At 44.8% G+C, this 23795-nt stretch overlaps 1 protein-coding gene across 10 annotated transcripts in view; it reads right to left on the bottom strand.

Annotated features, from left to right (window-relative positions):
• Positions 1-1119: 1119 nt before the first annotated feature.
• The window catches only part of ITPK1 (inositol-tetrakisphosphate 1-kinase), a 94687-nt gene continuing 72011 nt past the window's right edge, over positions 1120-23795 (bottom strand). For all 10 annotated transcript variants that reach the window (XM_075614502.1, XM_075614494.1, XM_075614495.1 and 7 more), the window contains 6 exons: positions 17599-17697; positions 16297-16337; positions 12688-12853; positions 9629-9696; positions 8294-8456; positions 1120-6617 (listed from right to left, as the gene is read on the bottom strand). In XM_075614502.1, coding sequence (XP_075470617.1) covers positions 6328-6617; positions 8294-8456; positions 9629-9696; positions 12688-12853; positions 16297-16337; positions 17599-17697 — 827 coding nt within the window. In that variant the 3' untranslated portion in view covers positions 1120-6327. The remainder of the gene's footprint in view (positions 6618-8293; positions 8457-9628; positions 9697-12687; positions 12854-16296; positions 16338-17598; positions 17698-23795) is intronic.

The raw sequence follows: 23795 nt of genomic DNA, 5'->3' as shown, positions 1-23795 counted from the left end.
ATATGTAATAAATATTAGAACATTAAGAATTTCAAGTTCTCACAGTTGCAGGGCTGATGATGAAGTGCAGAGGGCAATTCCTGGATTTTTCACCTTCAATTCAACTCCAATTTGAACGCCAGACACTTCATGTGTGACACTTACACACCCAATGTGCAGTCTCATTACACAGGATGTGCATCCTCACTGGCTGTCTCTGGGTGAGTGATAGGCCGTTCAGCCTATCACAGAGGGATCCTTAGAGCGCACGCACACACATGCTCTCTCGCGTCTCTCTGGGACCTCAAATTCCCCAGGGATGTAACAGCTATGCTATTTGGGAATTCCAAAGAATAGAAAGAAAAATGGGGGAGGTGCTGTGGAGGCGATACATTTATTTGCAAAAAAAAAATACCACACTACAAAATTGTCTAAAACCATTTCCTGATACGACAAATAGGTAAGCCGGTATTTTCCGTTACGGCAGTAGATTCGTTATGATACTATACCGGATAAAGACATAAGGGCCTCAAACCTTTTTAAACAAATTGAGTATTTATTTTAAAAAAGATGCCAAGAAATGTTTTAAAGATCACCGTGGTGCCTGTGAGGGGTACTACGGCTTATATACATGCACCGTTGAGACAAGAGTGGCTCCAATGGATTTCTGGACAGAGCTCCGAGTGGAACAGATTGAGAAAACCAAATTTCAAGTACTTCTTAAATAATAGTACCAGGGACAGTTCTGATGAGATTTCTGTTGTACGGTGGAATTTAATTGGAGCCAGTTGGTTCCTCAATGTTCACTAAAATTGATGGGGTAGGGAGAAGGGGCGAGAGGGAAACATTACTGTGCAAGGTTTGCTTATACTATCATATCCTTGTATTTTTGAAAGTTTTGAAAAGAACAATAAATACATTTTGGGGGGGAAAAAAAATGTTCTACAAGTTTTCTTTAAAAAAAAAAAAAAAGAGGCATGAATCAGCTACATTTAACTCATTAAATACAGCACTTCCATTAGTTTACTTTGGTCCTATGAGCGGCTGTATATTTCATCAGTTAATAATATCCTCCACGGCTAATTTGATACTGTATATATATTTTTTAATCCTTCGTTCAAAAGAAGTCCAGAGTCTGTCTGAGTCAGGAAGGCCACTTTCTTTGTTTTATTCAAGAACATTTCATATCGATACAGCCGGGATACTATAAGTACAGCCCACTACTGTTCTAAAGAGACAAAATAAAGTCAAATGCATTTTTACCCTGTTTCCTGTTTTTAAAATACATGCATTGTATACAACAAACCCAATGGAACTTTAATCTGCCCAAGGTTTCACAAACATGTATTATTTCTGATAAAATACAACAATGCCACAGAAATAGTATGAAAAGACGCCTGTTATTAACTTAGAGAAATATGTATATCTGGGTAGAAATAAATAGCTGTTGATTAGTGGACGACCTCAATTCCAAGGAGAGATTATAACAAACATATTAAATGTTCTAGGTTGTTTTTCACAAACATTTCAAAGCAGTTTACAGACTGGGCCAATATAGAAAAGAACAGCAAAGCAAAAAGAAAATCGTACTTTGAAGATTGTACCTCGTCTCTCAGATGTTTAACATCCTGAAGACATTTTTTTTCATTAATGCAGAAATTCCCCCTCATACAATTATAAATAGACATCGTCTGACATTTGATTCCCCCCCCCCCCCCACTCCCCTCTATTAACAATAATTGCGGTCTTCATTTTCCCTAGAAATAGCAATAAAGCTTTAAATGCTTACGTTACATTTTTATTCCATGGGTTAGAGCAGTGATTCCGAACAGGGGTTCATGAGGGGTCTCCGAGGGGTTCGTCCCCCAAAATATGTAATGGATCCCAGACAGTGTAGCGGGTCCCTGAGAGCGTGTGGGGGCTGCGCATTCAGTAACACCTCAAACTGCAGATTAGTGTGAAGGGTATAGATATCACTTACAGCAAGAGCTTCCCACAATGCTTTGCAGCCACAGCAGCAAGACATTGTGGGGCATGACTTTGGAAGCTCCTGTAGTGAGTGACAGCTATAGTATACCTCCCATGCTGCCTGCACCACTGAGGGGCAGTTTGGGGAATTATTAAGCGTGTTCCCCCCACAAGCTCAGAACACCGTACTGCCTGAGATCGGTCACACAGTGTATTAGCGACAGTCTGATGAGTCAGCGATAAGATTTAGTAATTAGGGGTTTGCGGAACAAATATTTGCTAGCAGGGGTGCACCGTGTAATAAAGGTTTGGAACCGCAGGGTTAGAGGGAAACAAATATATATGATTTTTTTTTAGGACGCTCTAGTTTTGTGCGTTTTTTGAAAATGAAACATGGAAGGTTACTTTCCTGACAGGGTTATCCTGCGTCTTCTCTTTACCTCAGAGTTCTCGGGTCTGTCCCGGGAATTCTGGTTTCTAGACCAGTCAGTGACCAGATTAAATCGGAGTCCACGACTCCCTGATGGGCTATTGTGTCCTGTTTACTTTACTCCACAACAGATGCTCGAATGACTGAGCTAGAGAGCGGTAAGGAAGAAGTTGATGCTTAGAAGAGGCACCCAGCAGAGGTACTAGGCGTGTATGAAATAAAGGAATTTAGAATAAGTTTGGACATACAACAACAACAAAAAAGGAATGGGCAAGAAATAAAATAGGACTTTTAGAGGGGAAGGGGCAGACTAGATTGTCCTCAATATGATTATTCTATGGAACCATCCACAAAGAAATATGTACATTCCCTCTTTTGCATTTTTTCCCCTTTGCTCACAGATTCTCGCCCTCCAAAAAAATCTTCCCAAAACTTTACAAATATATATATATTTATGCCAAATATTGGTTTCCTTAGATGAGGGATAATACAGTATTTACAATCTGTTGAAAGAGTGAAATGAGCATAGAGCAGAAAAAAAACACAGATCTGTGAGTCAGGCATACAATGTATCCACTACGTGGCTGGCGTGGTTTGCAACGCTGCGCTGACTTCTCTGGTTGGCTACAAACTCTTGGAAGAGCTGCGGAGATATATACAGCTCAACCCCCTTATAACGCTGTGCTTGGGGTCCAAAGAATCACATCGCGCTAGAAATAATGTACTATTGTATGCATTGTATAATAAAGTATTTAAGATACCAACAATCGTGTTGCAAAGTATTCATAAATACGAAAATTAGGAGCCGCGCTTGCATCGTGTTATAAGCGGATTCGCTTTGTAACGGATCGCGCTGTAATGGGGTTGAGCTGTATATAAATCACACACAATTGATCCTTACTGTAGTTTTCTACTCGCTGCATTCTGTACACATTTGCAATACTGACCACTGACCATCCTTATTGTCCCAAGAGTGAAATTTAGCTAGAGTACGGCAGATCGTGAAAATTTCATCCCTGCGGTATTCCTTTCTCAAATATACATTTTGTTCTGAAAAGGTTTAAGCATCTGATGAGAATTATTAGCTTTACTTATGCCAACAATGCAATCAAACTGGGTTTCACTCCTGAATTATAGTCAATTTCAAGACATAATTACACTCTGAGCTGTAAATTCCACCTCTCCGACATGAAGGAAGATTGGAATTTTTTCCTAAACTTAAAGCAGCCAAAGGGTCAAAAACATAAAACAAATGTGTGAATGCATTGATTGCCTTAATTCATTTCACTCAGAAAGGTTTGAACAAGCTTACCGACTTCAAAATAAAGCCAGAAATAAATCTAAATAACAACGCTTTTGATATTATATTACCGTCGGTTTTACTGTTGGAAAGGCTTGGGATGCATTTCATTATCCAGCCTGGAATGTGAACTGGAGAGGAAACAGCATGGATCCCTGGTGTTCCCCCAATGTCTGGTAATTAACAGAGTCCGGTAATGATTACAAGATGTTTTATTGCTGATTTTACAGGTAAAGGAATGAAACCCAGTGTAGTAACATGTAATGCCAACTGTATTTTCTTTATAGTGCTGGCAAACCACTCTCCGTTAAACTCGTTGCTGGCATTGCAGACCCGTTCCTGTACATGTTGGAATGCTGTGAAGATGATTTAGGTGTGAGCAGGCTCAGCTCTTGATTGGGGATCGGAATGCAAAACAGCTCCTTAAAGCCGCAAAGCCGCCTACTTTTTATTTCCAGATTTCTTAACATTTATTTTTTTTAATACAGAATTTGTAGCGGGCTCCTTTGGAGCTGAATTGCTCAGTTTGTAGCTCCAGGGCCCTCCAGAGCTGAACTACTTACTGGTTCAGTAATTGGTGGGTGAACTCCAATCCTGGAAAACAATAGACCCCAAATCCCGCGAGCCTACAGACTGCCGCAGCATCTTTGGGGGAATGAGGTGGCGGATTTCTATTGGATGACTGGGGGCAACAGCATAGAAAATTCAGGAAGGAACACTAAACCTGTACGTATCTCTGGAACCACAGGCTCCCTGGAGCAAAACAATAGCACAGTTCAGCTCTGGCAGACCCCCTGGCTCAAATTCTGTAAAGAAATAAAATCAACAAGTAAAATAAGGCGGGATTGTCGCTTTAAATACATGAGCAAATATGTGAGCAAAACGGGGTCTGCTAAATAATAGTTTTTTTGTTTTACCATCAGGGTCAGGATAGGGTACTAAAGGTGCATTTCTTGTACAGGTAAACAAAAATGGAAGACCCCCATCAGTGAACACTCCACTATAAAGCAATACCAGGTAGGACTCTACACTTCCAACTGCCCAAGCAGATTCTTCTACTTAGGCTGCGCTTATAGTGCCGGCGCCGCGCAGGCTACGGTCGCTGGAAAAATCAAATTGAGATGACTTCCAGTGATCGCGACCAAGCCGTCGCTCCACGCTTATTATACGCGCACACAACGGCGACAATGCACTTGTTTTCACGCGACGTCGCTGTCGCCGGCACTATAAGCGCAGCCCAACAAAGAGCATTACTGAGGTCATCCAGAAATTGCAACTGTGGACCTCCAATTAACACAGATAGCCCTAAGCAAGGCTTCTTTTTTGGGTTGCTCTTGGGGGTTAAGGGGGTGTCATGGGCAGGTGCCATTAATATTTCAACTCTTTCTCTCTGGGTAGTGTTTTGGGGGAGCGCTGCATGTTCAGGGGGTGGCAAGGCCATGCTTGCAGATTTTACTGCTTTAATCACTTCACTGCCAGAGAAGACGACCATTACAAAAGCAACAAAATGACAAGCACCCTGGCAGCGGTGAAAGAGTTAACAATAATGAAGTTAGAATTTAGAAAAAGAAAAGGGTTTTTAAGTCCTAGGTCAGTGCAAAGCCAGAAGATGTGATGTCTACTTACAGGAGCGGGAGAGACTCAGATGTCCCTACAAATGCTGCTACAGGAACGCCTTCATTCTAATGTCTGCAGCATGGAACATCTCTTGTAATGGAAATGTTCGTTAAAAAGCAGCATCAGCCTTCACGTGCCAGTAATACTAACTCTGCAGTGATCGTTAAGACTCACAGGAGAGGTTCTGTGTATGCTTGGTGCATGGCAGCCGTTTCATTAAGGAATTGATTAACTATACTGATCAAATGTCATAAGTCTGAATTAAGACAATACAAACATGTTTTAAAAAAAAATTGCAATATGACAAGTAATTCTAATTCAAGATGTCAAGGTGCAAACACTAGAGGATGTTTAAAAGAAAAAAGAGGAAAGTTGTACAATCACATAAGCAGTGGCAGAAGTGCGGCGGTACTGGGTTGCGTTTAAAATCAATACTTTAAAGAATAAAAATCCTTAATTTAAAAATAAATGTCTTTTTCTTCTAGAGCGCAAACCATTTTTAAAATGTGGGCCTAGACGTACAGTATATACCTTCTTGCTTTTCAGGCCTACACTTGCATTCACGGACAGTAGCACTACTTTCTTTATAATGCACGGAGCACGGCTTAACCTCTTTGCTGCCGGCGGCGCCTGCAAAGGGATTAAGAACTGTAATCACCGACCCAAAGGTCCCATGAAATCTAATGCGACAGGAATGGTCCCTTTCCCCGCTGTGGTGGGCAGGGTGAAGAAGCCAGCCTTCTTATTTAAACCCACCGGCTGCCAGAGGTGTCTGCAAACTCATTGTGTTGCAGACCTCTTATGGCGGATAAGGGGTTAAGATCTTGTGTTAAACGCACAGGAGTACAGGCGCGGCTGGAATGTCGTTTCTCGTCTCTCCCGGCAAATCTCCGACGTTTCCATTCACTGCATCAGCCAAAGCCACGGAAATTCTAGAGTTCACTGATTTTCTCACCACGACAGGACTGACCCATTTTGTCCCTCTCCCCCCCCCACACCCGCCGGCCCCCCACGGTCCTTCACATTGATTGGTTTATTGGGAGGAAGCTTTGGTCGCCAAAGTAGCCATGCAGTGCTGCTGGAAGCTGGGAGGGACCGCCGAGTTGCATCCTAATCTCTGGCTCTGCAGCTTCACGGATCCGTTGGTCTCGCTCTCCACAATCCAGGGGTCTATCCTTGCCGCGGGAGCACAACACACGCGCTCTCCCAGCATGCCGCTGGTCTGCTCCGGCAGGGACTTGCTTGAGTTTAGCTCGGGGCGCTGCAGAGTTGTTGCAATGTGGTTCAGGAGATCATTGAAAAACTCTGGAACTCCCTCATATCCTAAAGAAATAAATACACAAGAAACATTACAAAATGATCCAAAGATTGGGAGAGAACAAAGATACTTTTGGTTGCTGCTTCTTAAAGGAGTAAAAATGCAGGATTCTTTTTCCTTTTTGTTAACCAACAAACTATTATTTGATAGTTATACAATATTATAAATATCAACATTTGTATTTACAAATCTGCTAATAGTTGATAATTGAAGTGAAGGGGTTAAGAGGAGAATATATGGACCATGAGACCCGTTGTGACAGACTTGCAGGACGTGTATTCAGATGACTGATCAGTGTTAGCACCTGGTATAACTGTACGTGGTATCACTATGTCTATTCATTTCTACATCCAGGTTCAATCTGTCCAAACACTGGGACACAGAATAGCAGCAAAGCCAGGGGACACAAGAAGAAGAGTCGTTGCATATTAACCTGAAGAATATTATTAATACATTGTAACTTTGTGTTATTTTGTGCAGCTGTCACGTTCATTTTAATCACATGAATTAGTTCCTTTGAAATAATAGATTATGCATAACCTGCAAAAGGTCAGAATTCAAGCCACAACTGGTAATGATCTCGCTGAAGTATAAAGTAATAATGAGGATGAGAACATTTTGCTATTAACCAGTGCATCTCCTCTGCGTTTAAATGCTTGTGCCTCGGGTATAGTAGGCGTCCGCGACGGAACGCATGGAGTTGCGGGCGCCTGTACGAGAAACAATGCGTGGCCTGTAGGATTCCTAAGATGTGCACGACGAGGAGGCGTGGCGGTGACGTCATGTGAGCGGTTCGCCCTCATTAGCTGAACCGCGCACGTGACCAGGCACGCAAAAAAAAACGTCAGCACGCTCTCTGGCATGAATCATTGGGGTACAGCCTTTTGTTCACACCTCACGCGAGGTAGCACGGACTATGGATGCGGCTTAGAAGCAACTTCATTAATGTGCATAGGAGAGGGGTTGCTAGTTGGATATTGAGGGGAATGGCATTCCCGAGGTGCGGGGCCGTCAGTGGGAAAGGTTTAAGGCAGGAGAGGGCTTTAGATACAAAGGGAGTATAGAGAAGACATCCTTCAGCAGAACGCACGAGTCAGACAGGTGTATGGCAGGTGTATAGCAAGAAATTAAGGCTGAGATATAAGGAGGGGCAGAAGAGTGTGCGTGTATTTTTTCTGCCTGTGCTTACAGGTGTGAAACTTGGACCTTAATGCAAAGATAATTTAGAAGCTTTAGACAACCCAAAGGAGTATGGAGAGATGTATGCTGGGAATTACCGGAGACAGGCAAAAGAATGACTGAGTTCAGTTGCAAAAAAAAAAGAAGTGAACACGGCAGTGGGCTGGACAAGTCGCAAGGAGAAATGACCATCGTTGGACAAAGTTGGTACGTGACTGGATTCCAAGGGTTATCAAAAGATCAAGACGACCACCAAAAGTACGATGGGAGGAAGAAATCCGGAACTTTGCTGGAGCGACGTGGAGTAGAGAGGTTTGCAAATCACTGGGGAGGCCTTCATCCCGCACTGGGTGAGGATTATGAGGACATTACAATGTGGGTTTCTGCTGGTATTTACAGATTCCCTACTGCTAGTCCTGCTCCCTTCCAGCAAGAGAGATGAGCGGAGAAAGCAAGGGCGTGCAGATTGTATTAACAGGAAGCCACCTGGGGAACGTCTTACCTGGGAAAGCATTGATATCAATCACAGCATGCTGGCCCGTCTTGTTATTTATTATGATGTCAATGCCAAAGAGCGAGATGCCAAGAGCCTGCCGTAGTGCCTTGGAGATCCCGCGAATGACATCATCACTTGGCCGCTCAAACACCCCTTCCACTTTGTCAAGCTGTGAAAGGGAGAGAGAGGGGGGGAGCGGTCTTTAACTGGAGAGGAATCTAGAGCGTGCCAGAGGAAGGAAGTCTGCCACAAACGCACACCGCTGCACTAACGCGGTCTCACTTGGTACAGAAACACATGCCACCATGCCGCCCTGAACACGTTCCCTGTCAGAAGCGCCCACAATGCATCGGTAAAGCACACCTGCAGGTGTGGGCCACCCCGGCCCATGCACATGCTGCTGCAGCGGTGGCCAACTCCAGTCCTCAAGAGCTACCAACAGGTCAGGTTTTCAGGATATCCCTGCTTCAGCACAGGTGGCTCAATCAGTGGCTCAGTCAACGACGGCACCAAACTGGCATATCCTGAAAACCTGTCCTGTTGATAGCTCTTGAAGACTGGAGTTGGCCACACTGTGCTGCTATATGAAGCAAAACGGAGCGTGAGTAACCAACGTCAAATCGTGTCAAGCTAATTCCCCGTGAAAATAACGAGAAAATCATTTGATGCCCAAAAAATCATTAACGAGCAAGGGTAGTCCTCTGCAAAGCTGTGAATGTTACATTGTTTGTCTTTATGAAATGTTTCAAAATCCCTGAGGGATTCTGAAATTGCAGATGCTCAGCGTCATTATACATTTCATCATGTTCATAGGCATTTCGTATAACGATGATCTTTGACCCTTTTGCTGCCAGAAGGTTCGGTATCCCATTGCGCGGCACACCTCTACAGCAGCTAAAGGGTTAAACCGCTGGTCAACGCTTCATCCCACGGACACCGTATTATTAGGAAGGGATCCGGGTGACAGGAACGCAGGTAACAGTGTAACATTTTGCAGCATAACATCTGTGCCATATATATTTTACTGTCCCTCAACTTACAAATGCGTTTTAGTGTCAAGAATTGCAGTGTTCTCCTGCTAATGTCATACCAGTTCCAAGGGCCACTGATATAGAGAATCACTGGGCAACAGGCAGCTGACCGGAGCAGGGAGATGTGTGTGTGTGTGTATGTGTACACACACACAGTGTGTAGCCCATACATGTGACCGTTGAAGTATATCCGTTGCCTACCCCCGATATGTAGGAGACACCGCACTGTGCACCATGTGTTTCAGTCACCGGCACATGCAGCGGATAAACAGAAACCGGCACCGCGTACCAGAAATAATACAATACTCACTGCTGTTAGGACAGAAGAGGATTCCGGCTTTGACACATTGTGACTGTTAAAAAATATGGATTCTCTGCCTGAAATGTGAAGAACACGGGTATTAGTTAATTCCCGGCCTGAAGCGGCGGCTCAGGGCGTAACGGCAGTGATTCGGCAAACCATGACAAGGGTTAAAATCCCAGTTTCGGCTCCCTGTGACCATGGGCAAGTCCCATTATCTCCCTGTGCCTCAGGCACCAAAATTAGCACGGCAGGATCTCACTAGCACACAATGCTATGTACAGCGCAGTGTACACCATCACCGCCATACCAGAAACTGCAGGTAATAGAAGACTCCCCGGAAGATTCAGATGTAGGGAGAATTGAAACGTCATACTGTAATGCGCTGCAAAGCACGCCAGGCTAAAGGCGTATCAATAAATAATACATACATCGTAAATCATAATAGTAATCGGAAATAGGCATAATAAATAACTACAGCTGTGGCTGTACCAGGCGTAACATACTCCGATCTAGCAGATCTTAAAGGTTATTAAACGTTACTCTTTGTTGTCACCCCTCCCTGTAATGCCTTGCTGTCTCTTGACATTTTACACTCTCCTCCATCACGCCCTGCTCCCCTCTCTTTGCACGCCCTGCTCCCTTCTCTTTGCACGCCCTGCTCCCCCTCTTTGCACGCCCTGCTCCCCCTCTCTTTGCACGCCCTGCTCCCTTCTCTTTGCACGCCCTGCTCCCTTCTCTTTGCACGCCCTGCTCCCTTCTCTTTGCACGCCCTGCTCCCCCTCTCTTTGCACGCCCTGCTGCTCACCCTCTCTTTGCACGCCCTGCTCCCCTCTCTTTGCACGCCCTGCTCCCCTTCTCTTTGCACGCCCTGCTCCCTTCTCTTTGCACGCCCTGCTCCCTTCTCTTTGCACGCCCTGCTCCCTTCTCTTTGCACGCCCTGCTCCCTTCTCTTTGCACGCCCTGCTCCCTTCTCTTTGCACGCCCTGCTCCCTTCTCTTTGCACGCCCTGCTCCCTTCTCTTTGCACGCCCTGCTCCCTTCTCTTTGCACGCCCTGCTCCCTTCTCTTTGCACGCCCTGCTTCCCTCTCTTTGCACGCCCTGCTGCTCACCCTCTCTTTGCACGCCCTGCTCCCCTCTCTTTGCACGCCCTGCTCCCGTTCTCTTTGCACGCCCTGCTCCCCCTCTCTTTGCACGCCCTGCTCCCTTCTCTTTGCACGCCCTGCTCCCTTCTCTTTGCACGCCCTGCTCCCTTCTCTTTGCACGCCCTGCTCCCTTCTCTTTGCCCGCCCTGCTCCCTTCTCTTTGCCCGCCCTGCTCCCTTCTCTTTGCCCGCCCTGCTCCCTTCTCTTTGCACGCCCTGCTCCCTTCTCTTTGCACGCCCTGCTCCCTTCTCTTTGCACGCCCTGCTCCCTTCTCTTTGCACGCCCTGCTCCCCTCTCTTTGCACGCCCTGCTCCCCTCTCTTTGCACGCCCTGCTCCCCTCTTTGCACGCCCTGCTCCCTTCTCTTTGCACGCCCTACCTTACTTTGTCTGCTCCTCTCTGCACACTACACTCCCTCCTCTCCTATTCATCTGTCTCCTCCTCGCCTTGCTGTCCCTTTTTCCTACTCACTTTGCTGTCTCTCCTCCCCTCTCTTTGCACTCCATTCTGCCCATGTTCTCTATTCCCTCCTCGTCATCCATCCATCTCTTCCTCTCCTTGTTGTCTCCTCCTCTCTTTTCTCTCCCTGTCTCCACTCCTTGCTGTCTCTCTGACTCCTCTCTTCCTTGTTGTCTCCTCTCCTTGAGGAGGCATTCCAGTTGCTGCGGATATCCTTAGCCTTTTATAGTATAATATATATATCGCACACAAAATGGATACCGCAATCTACTCCGCTGATGATGAATATCACTAAACTAGATCATATCTGCTAAAAGTAACAGAACTGGCGGTGCTAAAGGGAATAATTAATATAAAGATACAAGACACAAAAGAAACCCTATAAAAAGCACTCAGATATACTGTATCAACTAATTATTCAAAAAAAGATGTGTCCAAAGTTCAAAATAATTTTAAGTAAAATCAATAACACATTAACAAAACATCTAAAATTCTAAAATGACAAACACGTGGAACCAAACAAGAAAAACCTCCTAAATATATTGTAAATACACAGACAAAAAACCCTAAAATGATAATACAAAAAAATTAGATACTCACTTTAGAAAAATAATCCTAGTTCAAAAGGACTGCATTGGGAACATAAAGTGCCGAAATACAGTAACGACCGGCCGGTCATAAATACCAAAAGGTATGATCCACAGATATATCCTAAATAAGTAGCAATACTACTGGCTGACCACAAGTGTAAAGGTAATACTAACCTACCTAGCACTGCTACAAAAGATACATCCATTGCACAAATTAACAAAAACGTGTGCAAAACAAGACAAAATAGTCTGTATAGAAATATATCCCACAGATCTATACAGTAAGTGGCAAAACATGTAGGCGCAGCAATATATATAAGTGAGTGTACTCAGGGAGATAGACATAGCTTATTATTATGATGATGAAATGACACCCATAGGGGATAAAATGAAAGGGTGATATGTCCGGTCTTTTATCGTTTCTGTATATTTATTATCCCCAGCACCGTCAACTTTGTGCACTTTATACATTTATTTAGCAGATATTGTTACTTATCTCAGGGTTTGATGCAAGCTTTACTTCGTGGGATATATATATACTGTATCTATATATATATATATATATATCTATATATAGATATATATATCTATATATCTATATATCTATATAGATATATATATAGATATATATATATATATATATAAATAACACGCCTGCTGCCATTTCCTTTACTCAAAACACAACACAAACCAATGTAGGCGATATGCCGCTCTTGAACTCATCACTATGTGGCAGTGTTGCAATTAGAAAGCAGATCACCTGCGGATGTGGTTTTGGGCAAACAGTCAATTGAAAGCTATGCTGCCACGTGGTTCTCTCTGACAGGGGAGTGGTTAAACCCCCTTCCTGACTGCACTTTAGGGGAACACTTTACCTGAAGCTCCTGGGGAGAAGTTCTTCAGAGACGGTCTTTCCACCACGGTGTAGGACTCTCCCACCACAAACACCTTGTAGAGTACAGCGTTGTGACTGATGAAGCTCTGGATCACACAGGGCGGCTGGATCGTCCGCAGACCATCCGCGTTAAATATAATCGCCATCTGCAACACATCACAGGGAATCCATTGCTACAGGTATTCTAAAAACGTACAACAAACAAGTCACCATGAAGTGGAAACGTGTTATCTATTCCTTTCTCAGCCGCCATGTAACAAAACTCAGACTTTCACATCGGTCGAATTTTCGGCAACCTCCTCCAGCCCAAAGCCCCAACAACGAAAAGAACAGAATATACCACAATATGTCTGTTATGGGCAACTTAATAATCACGGGAAATTTTGCTGAATGCAAAATTGCAAACAATCATGTCATATGGTTTAAGGGTGCGCAATATTATTGGGGTACATTAATAGTAGTGAAGAGAACCATAGAATTTGACGTCAGAAAAGAACCACAGTCCCCGTGTCTGCCCATTTTCCTATCAGCTCTCTTTCATATTGAAGATATCCTTATGTCTATCTCACGTGTGGTTGAATTACCTTACTATATTAGCCCCCACGGGCTATGCCACGAATTCTCCACTCTCTGCATGAAGAAGTACCTCCTCACATATCCCCGGCGCCTCCCTCCCTTCCTTTGAATTATGCTTCCCTCCTGCACCATGATGAAACCCTTCATATATTTAAAAATTTAAATCCGATCCCCGCTTCCGTCAAGCAGAGATCCCGGACATTTGTTTTCTTGTAACAGTTACCAGTTTTTAAACTCCGCTCGTGTCGGCCAATAGAAACCCTCGATATCATTTGATGCTTCCTATTGGACAGCCATTTAAATCCCCTAAAGAAATACCGGTAACTTCACCGGAATCTCGGGAAGCAGGTGGTCCCCGGAGCTAAACATTTTGCGGTTTAGTTCCACGGGTTCCCATCCTGTTAAGAAAACATGTATAATTGTTCATGTTGACGGCATTGATGCTTTATATAAAACCCGTTCTCGCTGAATACATTTTGCTTAAGTTCTGAAAGGGTTAAAAGCCACGAGGACATTTCTCCTATAGTACGAGTCCTGATCCTGCGGGGCCCATCTTCGTGCGCTGGACATTGTACTGACAGGTGAGATCCATTCGCACGACAGTACTGCAATGTTTATCCTCATGAGAAAGCGTTAGGTGCTGCAGAATTCCTCACCCCATATATTATTAGGTCCCGCGTATTACACGGCAAAAAAATAATAACCAGTGGCAGCTCAGCGGGAAACGGAGAGCGCGTTACTCATCCCAGGGTGGTTTCAAGTAAGCGGGGGACGCGGGATAATGTTTATGGACAGAGGTGAAGCTGAACATGAAGGGTCCTTCATCAATTGTTTCACTGCTTCTGGCAAAACAATCCGATGCAAACGCCTCTGTATAATAATAATAATCCGATGCAAACGCCTCTGTATAATAATAATAATCCGATGCAAACGCCTCTGTATAATAATAATCCGATGCAAACGCCCCTGTATAATAATAATCCGATGCAAACGCCCCTGTATAATAATAATCCGATGCAAATGCCCCTGTATAATAATAATCCGATGCAAACGCCCCTGTATAATAATAATCCGATGCAAACGCCTCTGTATAATAATAATAATCCGATGCAAACGCCCCTGTATAATAATAATCCGATGCAAACGCCCCTGTATAATAATAATAATCCGATGCAAACGCCCCTGTATAATAATAATAATCCGATGCAAACGCCCCTGTATAATAATAATAATCCGATGCAAACGCCCCTGTATAATAATAATAATCCGATGCAAACGCCCCTGTATAATAATAATCCGATGCAAACGCCCCTGTATAATAATAATCCGATGCAAACGCCTCTGAATAATAATAATAATCCGATGCAAACGCCCCTGTATAATAATAATCCAATGCAAATGCCCCTGTATAATAATAATAATCCGATGCAAACGCCCCTGCATAATATTAATAATAATAATAATCTGATGCAAACGCCCCTGCATAATAATAATAATAATCTGATGCAAACGCCCCTGTATAATAATAATAATAATCTGATGCAAACGCCCCTGTATAATAATAATAATCCGAGGCAAACGCCCCTGTATAATAATAATAATCCGATGCAAACGCCCCTGTATAATAATAATCCGATGCAAACGCCCCTGTATAATAATAATCCGATGCAAACGCCTCTGTATAATAATAATAATCCGATGCAAACGCCCCTGTATAATAATAATCCGATGCAAACGCCCCTGTATAATAATAATAATCCGATGCAAACGCCCCTGTATAATAATAATAATCCGATGCAAACGCCCCTGTATAATAATAATCCGATGCAAACGCCCCTGTATAATAATAATCCGATGCAAACGCCTCTGAATAATAATAATAATCCGATGCAAACGCCCCTGTATAATAATAATCCGATGCAAACGCCCCTGTATAATAATAATCCAATGCAAATGCCCCTGCATAATATTAATAATAATAATCTGATGCAAACGCCCCTGCATAATAATAATAATAATCTGATGCAAACGCCCCTGCATAATAATAATAATAATCTGATGCAAACGCCCCTGTATAATAATAATAATCCGATGCAAACGCCCCTGCATAATATTAATAATAATAATCTGATGCAAACGCCCCTGTATAATAATAATAATAATCTGATGCAAACGCCCCTGTATAATAATAATAATCCGAGGCAAACGCCCCTGTATAATAATAATAATCCGAGGCAAACGCCCCTGTATAATAATAATCCGATGCAAACGCCCCTGTATAATAATAATCCGATGCAAACGCCCCTGTATAATAATAATCCGATGCAAACGCCCCTGTATAATAATAATCCGATGCAAACGCCCCTGTATAATAATAATCCGATGCAAATGCCCCTGTATAATAATAATCCGATGCAAACGCCCCTGTATAATAATAATCCGATGCAAACGCCCCTGTATAATAATAATCCGATGCAAACGCCCCTGTATAATAATAATCCGATGCAAACGCCCCTGTATAATAATAATAATCCGATGCACGCGGCCCTGGCACCGGAACGGAAGGACAGGTGCATATTACACACTTCCTGATTGGAGTGCTTTATGTCGCTCTATACCAGGGGCAGCCAACTCCAGTCCTGAAGGGCCAACAACAGGTCAGGTTTTATGGATCTCTCTGCTTCAGCAGAGGGGGCTCAATCAGTGGCTCAGTCAAAGACTGATTGAGCCCCCTGTGCCGAGGCAGAGATATCCTTAAAACCTGACCTGTTGGTGTCACTTGAGGACTGGTGTTGGCCAACCCTGCTCTATACTAAAAAATTATTTAACCCCTACACTGCCAGGCATGAACTCAACGCTTCGCAGCAAACAGAGAACTAGGTTGTTTTGGACCTCTGCAAACCGCTGGCGTTAACGTGAGGTTTAACCCACATTATTCTGCGGCTTTAAACACGATATTTACAGCAAACGACAAATGCATCGCAATGTGCGGGTCTCACACTTCTCCACTTACCTCATGGGAATTGGTACCGTGAGCCACTCTTGTTTTACAAACTAAAAACAGAAAAGAAACATCGTCAGCAATCAGAAATGAAGGCCGCGGATCACACGGGAACATATAGTTAGGGGCGTGCAAGAAAACCTATGCTAGGCTGCAAAAGAGGGCCAATCGGGGGGGGATGCTCCCGTATTGCAATTAGGCGTAGAATCCCGTCCCATGTCAAGAGCAAAACCTGGAGCCCGGGGGAAATGAAATGCAACATTGTTACAGTCATTCTGTGTTCCACGTAGACATTACAAGCACGGAGTATTATCAGGACAGTGTCTCAACTACTTATATTATTTCCCCCCTATCGAAAAACTGATCTGTGTTCCATATGTCACAATCACTTGGCGTATGCATCAATGCGTCTGCGACTTTAAAAGCGTTTAAAAAGGTACAGTATCATAATCCCCTGAAAATGGATATCCTGTAACACAAAGATGCGGACTATGAGCAGTCACAAAATTATCTATTCCGAAAGAAAAGCCAGTTTAAAAATGAGCAAAGGAGGGTGGGTCGCCGGTCCGGTCCTTACTTCCATGTAGTAACAGAGGAGGGAGTGTAGGGGGTAGGGAGTATGATGCCTTTACTGGACCAACAAGTAGTAGATCTGTTTCAGGCTTTCCAACCTCTCAGTATAATACCCGATGAAGGACCCTGAGAGGTTGTAAAACTTGTAACATTTCAACTACTTGTACTTGTTGGTCCAATAAAAGTTATTACACCCCCTCCTCCCTGTCCCTCCTCTGTTACTACTTTAAAAAGAAATGATGATTGTTGCCAAAGTAATAATGATGTCTTCTCCCAGACCTATCCATGCAAGGCCAGCAACAGGAAGGTCATATACTTACAAACTCAGCATTATTATACATTGCACCGTGCTCATAACCAGCGGCAGAGATGTGTAAAACATCAGCAAACAAGGGGGGGAGGGGGAGAAACACAAAACTCACACAAGTTTGTGACTAATTTTGCCAACTTTCACAAAGTTTACTACTGAAGTTCAAAATTCAAATGAAGACACCAAGGAAAATACAAAGAGAGCCTCGGGGGCATCGCTAAATTGCATCAACATGAGAATTTCTTAATGGTTTGGCACAAATAGTCACAAAGTATATCAGCAGAATGTCTCTAATATTGAGGAGAGAGGGTGAGTCTGTATTCCCGTACATGCAATGCCCCGTTTACAAACGATGCACCGATGGATCAGTGCTCAACATTACGTTCAAATCTTGTAATAACTTTGTGGCACAAAGAAAATTGGGTACGTACTGAATGGGAACGCCAGCCCTTTGTGCTCTATAAGCTTTATGGTGTCATCTCCACATTCCGTCATCAGCTCCATGAATGGAGGGGAACAAATCCTTTCATCTGGAAGAGAAAAGATATATGAAGCAATGAGCCTCCAGCTGAATCCTTCCGATTTACCAAAACACCCCAGGACGGGGGGATAATCAGAGCGGACGCAGGACTCATTCATGAATCCCACTCACTGGACGCAGTATCACTCATTTTAGTACAAGTGGCCCCAAGACTTTAATCAAACCCACACCAACTCCCTCTCACTGTGAGACTTCCCATCTTAGGCCTCGTTCAGGGTGCCAGAGGCAGGAGTTGGAGGGAGGGCGTTCGGGAGGGCGGGCGGCAGTCTGCTGGGTGATGTGTGTTCATCCTCCCAGCAGACTTTTTCAGGAGTTGAGGAGGCGGGGAGGGGGCGGGGCTACAGACGTGAGGTTAGGGATCCAAGTTGCAGTCTTGAAATCATTCTCAAGAATGATTTCATTGGCTGCCAAGGTCCCAGTGACGCTGCAGCTTCAAAAAACTAATTTTTTGTTTATTGAAACTGTAGCCAGCGTCAACTCCGTACTTCGGAGACAGGGCAGCTGCTACCCTGACAACCAGTATTCAATTTGAATATATTGTGACGCACGTCAGCACGCCCTGCCTCCGATGCCTGCACCCTGAACGAGGCCTTACACATTTGATATGCCACAGCAGGATCTCCCACTAAAAATGACTGTTCTATGGGATCAACCACATATCAGTCACCTTGTGTTTTGGGGGATTTTACAGCTACAAGAAGGATTTTACTGAACTCCTCTCTTTGAAAAGCTGTTAGAAAAAGCTTGAACCTGTAAACAAGTGTTAATAAAAACAAGTCACTGGGGAGTTATATGGGAGATTGCTTTCATATTATTGCATTGCAATGTATCAGTGACACGGGGGTCCGGCACACACTGCGTTGGCAAACATCTCCGCAAATCCCCTCCCTTACAGTGGCACCATTACGTTGCACAACCTTGCACGCCCCTCTGGTAAGACTTTCACTTGTAAAAGGGGCACGGTGGAAGTGGAGCTGAAATGAGCAAATCTCTGCAATAATGATAAACTACAGTAGTTTAAGAGGAACCACTGGTGGTAAATATATGTGGAAAACAAGGCAGAGACCACATAAAAAAACAGACAAATCCGCGTAACACACTCCGAGGATAACAGGTGTGGTCTGAGCCTGTGCCAGAGCACAGAGGTTCTGAGGTTGGACTAATTGAAGGATTTACAAAGCTTTAGAGAGGCTGGGAACTGATCCAACACTGTACTGGGTGTTTTACATCCATATGCCTGGAGCCATCAATACGCTAGTATGCGAGAGGGAGAGAGCAGCACGCCTTGCTGCTCCCATAGGAAGTCGGGGTCACGGGGGCACCTCCTATATGTTGTTGTGGTTGTATCCACAGTCCTCTATCTGTACGTTCTAGAGCAGGACTGGCCAACTCCAGTTTTCAGAATATCCCTACTTCAGCACAGGTGGCTCAATCAACAACTGCACCACCTGTGCTGAAGCAGGGATATCCGGAAAACCTGACCTGTTGGTGGCCCTTTAAGACTGGAGTTGACCGCCCCTGTTGTAGATAGTTAAACCTTTAACCTACCCCACAGTGACCTACAGGACACTGAGCTGCTGTAATCTTTTGGCATCAAATGGGACAAAGCTACAGTAGGTTACCCCCTGTCTAGGATATGTTTTAAAGATGCAATTCAGTCTTCCAGGATTTATTTTGCACATCCCAGTTTTTTTTGTTTTTTTAATAATCAACAAAGCTTACTTTTTCAAGTACAGCTCCATGAAACAGCAACAAGGGATATAAGAAAATGGCCGACATTAGCAGGCCACTTTCTGTAGCATTATACAGCTCTTTCCGGTCTGGTGGCGAAGATTAAATGTTTTCATGAATCAGCAACAACAATAAACACATTGCATCTTAAAACTGGACTTTAAGTGTCAAAACTATAAATTGGAATTCACTTTATTGGTTCTTGAAGCCCCAGTCCCACTCTCTTGAATCCATTTTTTTGTTGTATGTTTGTGACATTTCCAATCCCGAGGTAGTGATAAGCAGGGCCTTGGAAATGGATTAAAATTGCCACAAAATACAGAAGTCAAAAGACAAAGAAAAATAGCAATGCCTTCTCTGTAGGATCTTTTGCTCCCAAGCCGACACTGTGAGGAACAAAACTGCATGTACAGTACTTGGTTCTAAATGCATTTAACAGAGGACAGAAATGCACTCAGGTGTGTCAGCTTTACAGGTGAGGCTGGGCTGGTGGTAATTTGCCTGGTCTCCAAACGTAGGTTAAATCTGCTGCTTCCCCTCACTCCCGTGATCCAACAGGACCAGTACCCCACATAACATATAAAAGAAAGTGGCGCAAGAAAAAAAACAGAATCAATATAATAAGTCACTTTATGTATTTAATATTAAAAAATTATGTGTTAACAGCACGTGATATAACAAGGCTATTTGCAAAAATGGTGCCTATCCCACATACCCCTTCCTTAAGATGAAACTAATTACCTCGGCAGTTGAAACTATTTGCACCAAACCGATCCCGGTTGGAGACTCTGATGTCTGTCAGAGGGGGATCGGCGCCCCTTTCTTTTATATGTTACTCAGGAGCATCAATCCTGTATGTAAATACTTTTTATTATCTTCTACAGACAGGGCTGCATATTTAACAACGTCCATAGTTCGACAAACACGTTTACTGTAAAAGGCTTGCTGAGAAATTTATAGGAATACCCAACGCTTGGCATCATCCCTTTTCCTAGGAATAAACACATCATTGGTTTGCAATCCTAGCACAGTACCAAACTTCCCAAGAACAAACATCTCCAACTCAATAAATCAAGCCCTGGACAACGTTTGACCCAGCAGTCCTACTGCCAAGAGCTAGTCCTTAAATGGGCTCACGTAACATCTGTAACTCGCCACTGATGGACAAGATCTCTCTGCACCTAAACAAAATCGACCCTACTGAACTTTTATTGAAGAAAGACCACCACACAAAGTGAAGGGGCTTAGTGTACATCGTGTGAAGCAGCCTTTTGGCCGTTTTCAGATTAAAATCCCAGTTGTATAGGAAATTTTGTTCGAAAACGGGGAATATGGAACAGGGGTGGGCAACTCCAGTCCTCAAGGGCCACCAACAGGTCAGGTTTTCAGGATATCCCTGCTACAGCACAGGTGATGCAGTTGAAGTCTGAGCCACTGATTGAGCCACCTGTGCTGAAGCAGGGGTATCCTGAAAACCTGACCTGTTGGTGGCCCTTGAGGACTGGAGTTGGCCGCCCCTGATATAGACTAAGTCTAAGTATAACTGCATTACATCTCCATCACTGGTGTCACTCCGAACCCTGGGAGCTACTTCTCCAGTCTGATATTTGGGACAGAGATAAGCTCTCCTCTATATTCCACTCCTTACATCTGAGTGATACAGTATCCACACCACCTGATACATTCCTACGTGGATTTGGTGCTCTCCGTGGCACTTCCAGGGTTTCATGAAACAAGAGACCAATACAGAAGGAATATTGTGACACTGCCTTAACCCTTTCAGTGCTGAAGAGGTCTGTGGTGCATACTGTGTAGTCCCGGATTACTGACCCTTTCGCCAGTAAATGGTTTAAAACAAACACAAGAAATGGCGCTTCGGGAGCGAGTGCCGCCGGACCGCTGACATCCAAAGGGGTGGCAGGAATATATTCCGCCTGCCGCCCTTAAAGATGCATCACCCATGGGTTCTTGTGGCTGCATGCGGTCTCTAGCATGAACAGTGCAATGCTGCCCCTTAGTGGAAATGCCAGCAATGACAGCTTGAACCAAACACAAAATGTCCACAGATAGAAATCTGGGAGCAGACAGGGGTTTGTTCGCCCAAATTTCAGGACAGGAAAGAACATTAACCTACTGGACACCTTCATTATAAATGGTGTAACAATTCCTCTTCTTGGGAGTTGGATTTGAACACAAATGTAATACCATTCAGATGGGGGAGACACCGAACGCCCCCCCATTCCAAATTTATAAAAGAGGGAGCACAGTAAACATGTTTTGCTCATGCAATCTTCTAGCAACTAACGCCCTGCTGTGGGCTGTGGGCTGTGGGCTGCGATGCAATGTTGTTGTGTGTTTTGTGAAGTTAGGGCAGATACACAGTACATCTTGCTCTAGGTCCCGTTGCATGTAATCCATTATTACAGCGGTGCGCAGACTGAGGGGCGCGCACCCCAGGGGGGCCGGGAGATTCTTCTGGGGGGGTCACGGGCGGTTGCAGAGGCCCCACGCTCTTCCCCAAGGCATTTAATTTAATGCCAGGGATCGCGTGAGGCCTCTGCAACACTCCACTTACCTTGTTTCAGCCGGCTGTGTGACGCGTTGCCATGTCAAATGATGCCGTGTCATTAGATGCGGGGAGCGCGACCGAGGGAGCAGGTAAGGGGGTGCAGGGAGTTTGCGCACCGTGCTTTTTTACACACTTGTATACGGAGAACGTTTTCCCGGGTTGAGCTGAATAGAAGGTTCACAGTGCGATATACAGTATAACCTAGATCTTCAAACTCATGTTAGTGCCACAATCTTCAGCAAACCAGCAAACCAGCAAACCAGCAAACCAGCAAACCAGCAAACCAACAAACCAGCAAACCAACAAACCAGCAAACCAGCAAACCAGCAACCAGCAAACCAACAAACCAGCAAACCAACAAACCAGCAAACCAACAAACCAACAAACCAGCAAACCAACAAACCAGCAAACCAACAAACCAACAAACCAGCAAACCAACAAACCAGCAAACCAACAAACCAGCAAACCAACAAACCAGCAAACCAGCAAACCAGCAAACCAGCAAACCAGCAAACCAACAAACCAGCAAACCAACAAACCAGCAAACCAACAAACCAGCAAACCAACAAACCAGCAAACCAGCAAACCAACAAACCACCGCTTTCTTTATCTAACAGGTGGTAAATAAATCCCTGCCAGGACTTCTATAGAAGAAGGGACTGTGTGCTCATTTGCATGTCATTACCCAGAATCCCTGGCTGCAGTGGAAGTATTGTATGCTAAGAGATAATGGAGAAAGGCACGGTTGTGGACGTGCTCACACATGGGATTATTTATTTGCTATAGAAGCCGTGGCATTTTGTCCCCCGTGGTTACATATTTTATGATTTCCAAGGCGGATATTGTTTGGGAAGTTTCCGTTTTCTGTATTTTCTTTCTGGGCAGGAGCTGAATCTATACGGACGGTTACACTGTATAACAAGGGTAGGAACCTCCAGTCCTCAGGGGCCACCAACAGGGCCGGGTTTCAGGGTATCCCTGCTTCAGCACAGTTGGTTCAACCAGTCGCTCAGTCGTTGACTGGCCAACTCCAGTCCTCAAGGGACACCAATAAGGTAAGGTATTGGGGATATCCCTGCTTCAGCACAGGTGGCTCAATCTTCTGAACCACTGATTGTGCCACCTGTGCTGAAGCAGGGAAATCCTGAAAACCTGACCTGTTGGAGGCCCTCGAGAACTGGTTGCCCACTCCTGGTGTCCACATGTCACAGCTCTCTCTCTGGGGCGCAGTGCTAGGGCACCTCACAGCTTCCTCTGGGGCGCAGTGCTAGGGCACCTCACAGCTATCTCTCTCTGGGGTGCAGTGCTGGGGCACCTCACAGCTCTCTCTCTCTGGGGTGCAGTGCTGGGGCACCTCACAGCTCCCTCTGGGGCGCAGTGCTAGGGCACCTCACAGCTCTCTCTGGGGCGCAGTGCTAGGGCACCTCACAGCTCTCTCTGGGGTGCAGTGCTAGGGCACCTCACAGCTCTCTGGGGCGCAGTGCTAGGGCACCTCACAGCTCTCTCTCTCTGGGGCGCAGTGCTAGTGCACCTCACAGCTCTCTCTCTGGGGCGCAGTGCTAGGGCACCTCACAGCTCTCTCTCTGGGGCGCAGTGCTAGGGCACCTCACAGCTCTCTCTGGGGCGCAGTGCTAGGGCACCTCACAGGTCTCTCTGGGGCGCAGTGCTAGGGCACCTCACAGCTCTCTGGGGCGCAGTGCTAGGGCACCTCACAGCTCTCTCTGTGGCGCAGTGCTAGGGCACCTCACAGCTCTCTGGGGCGCAGTGCTAGGGCACCTCACAGCTCT

Source organism: Ascaphus truei, chromosome 9 (assembly GCF_040206685.1).
Source record: "Ascaphus truei isolate aAscTru1 chromosome 9, aAscTru1.hap1, whole genome shotgun sequence".
NCBI lineage: Eukaryota > Metazoa > Chordata > Amphibia > Anura > Ascaphidae > Ascaphus > Ascaphus truei.
Note: the sequence above shows the minus strand (reverse complement) of the source record. Positions and strands in the feature narration are given on the sequence as shown.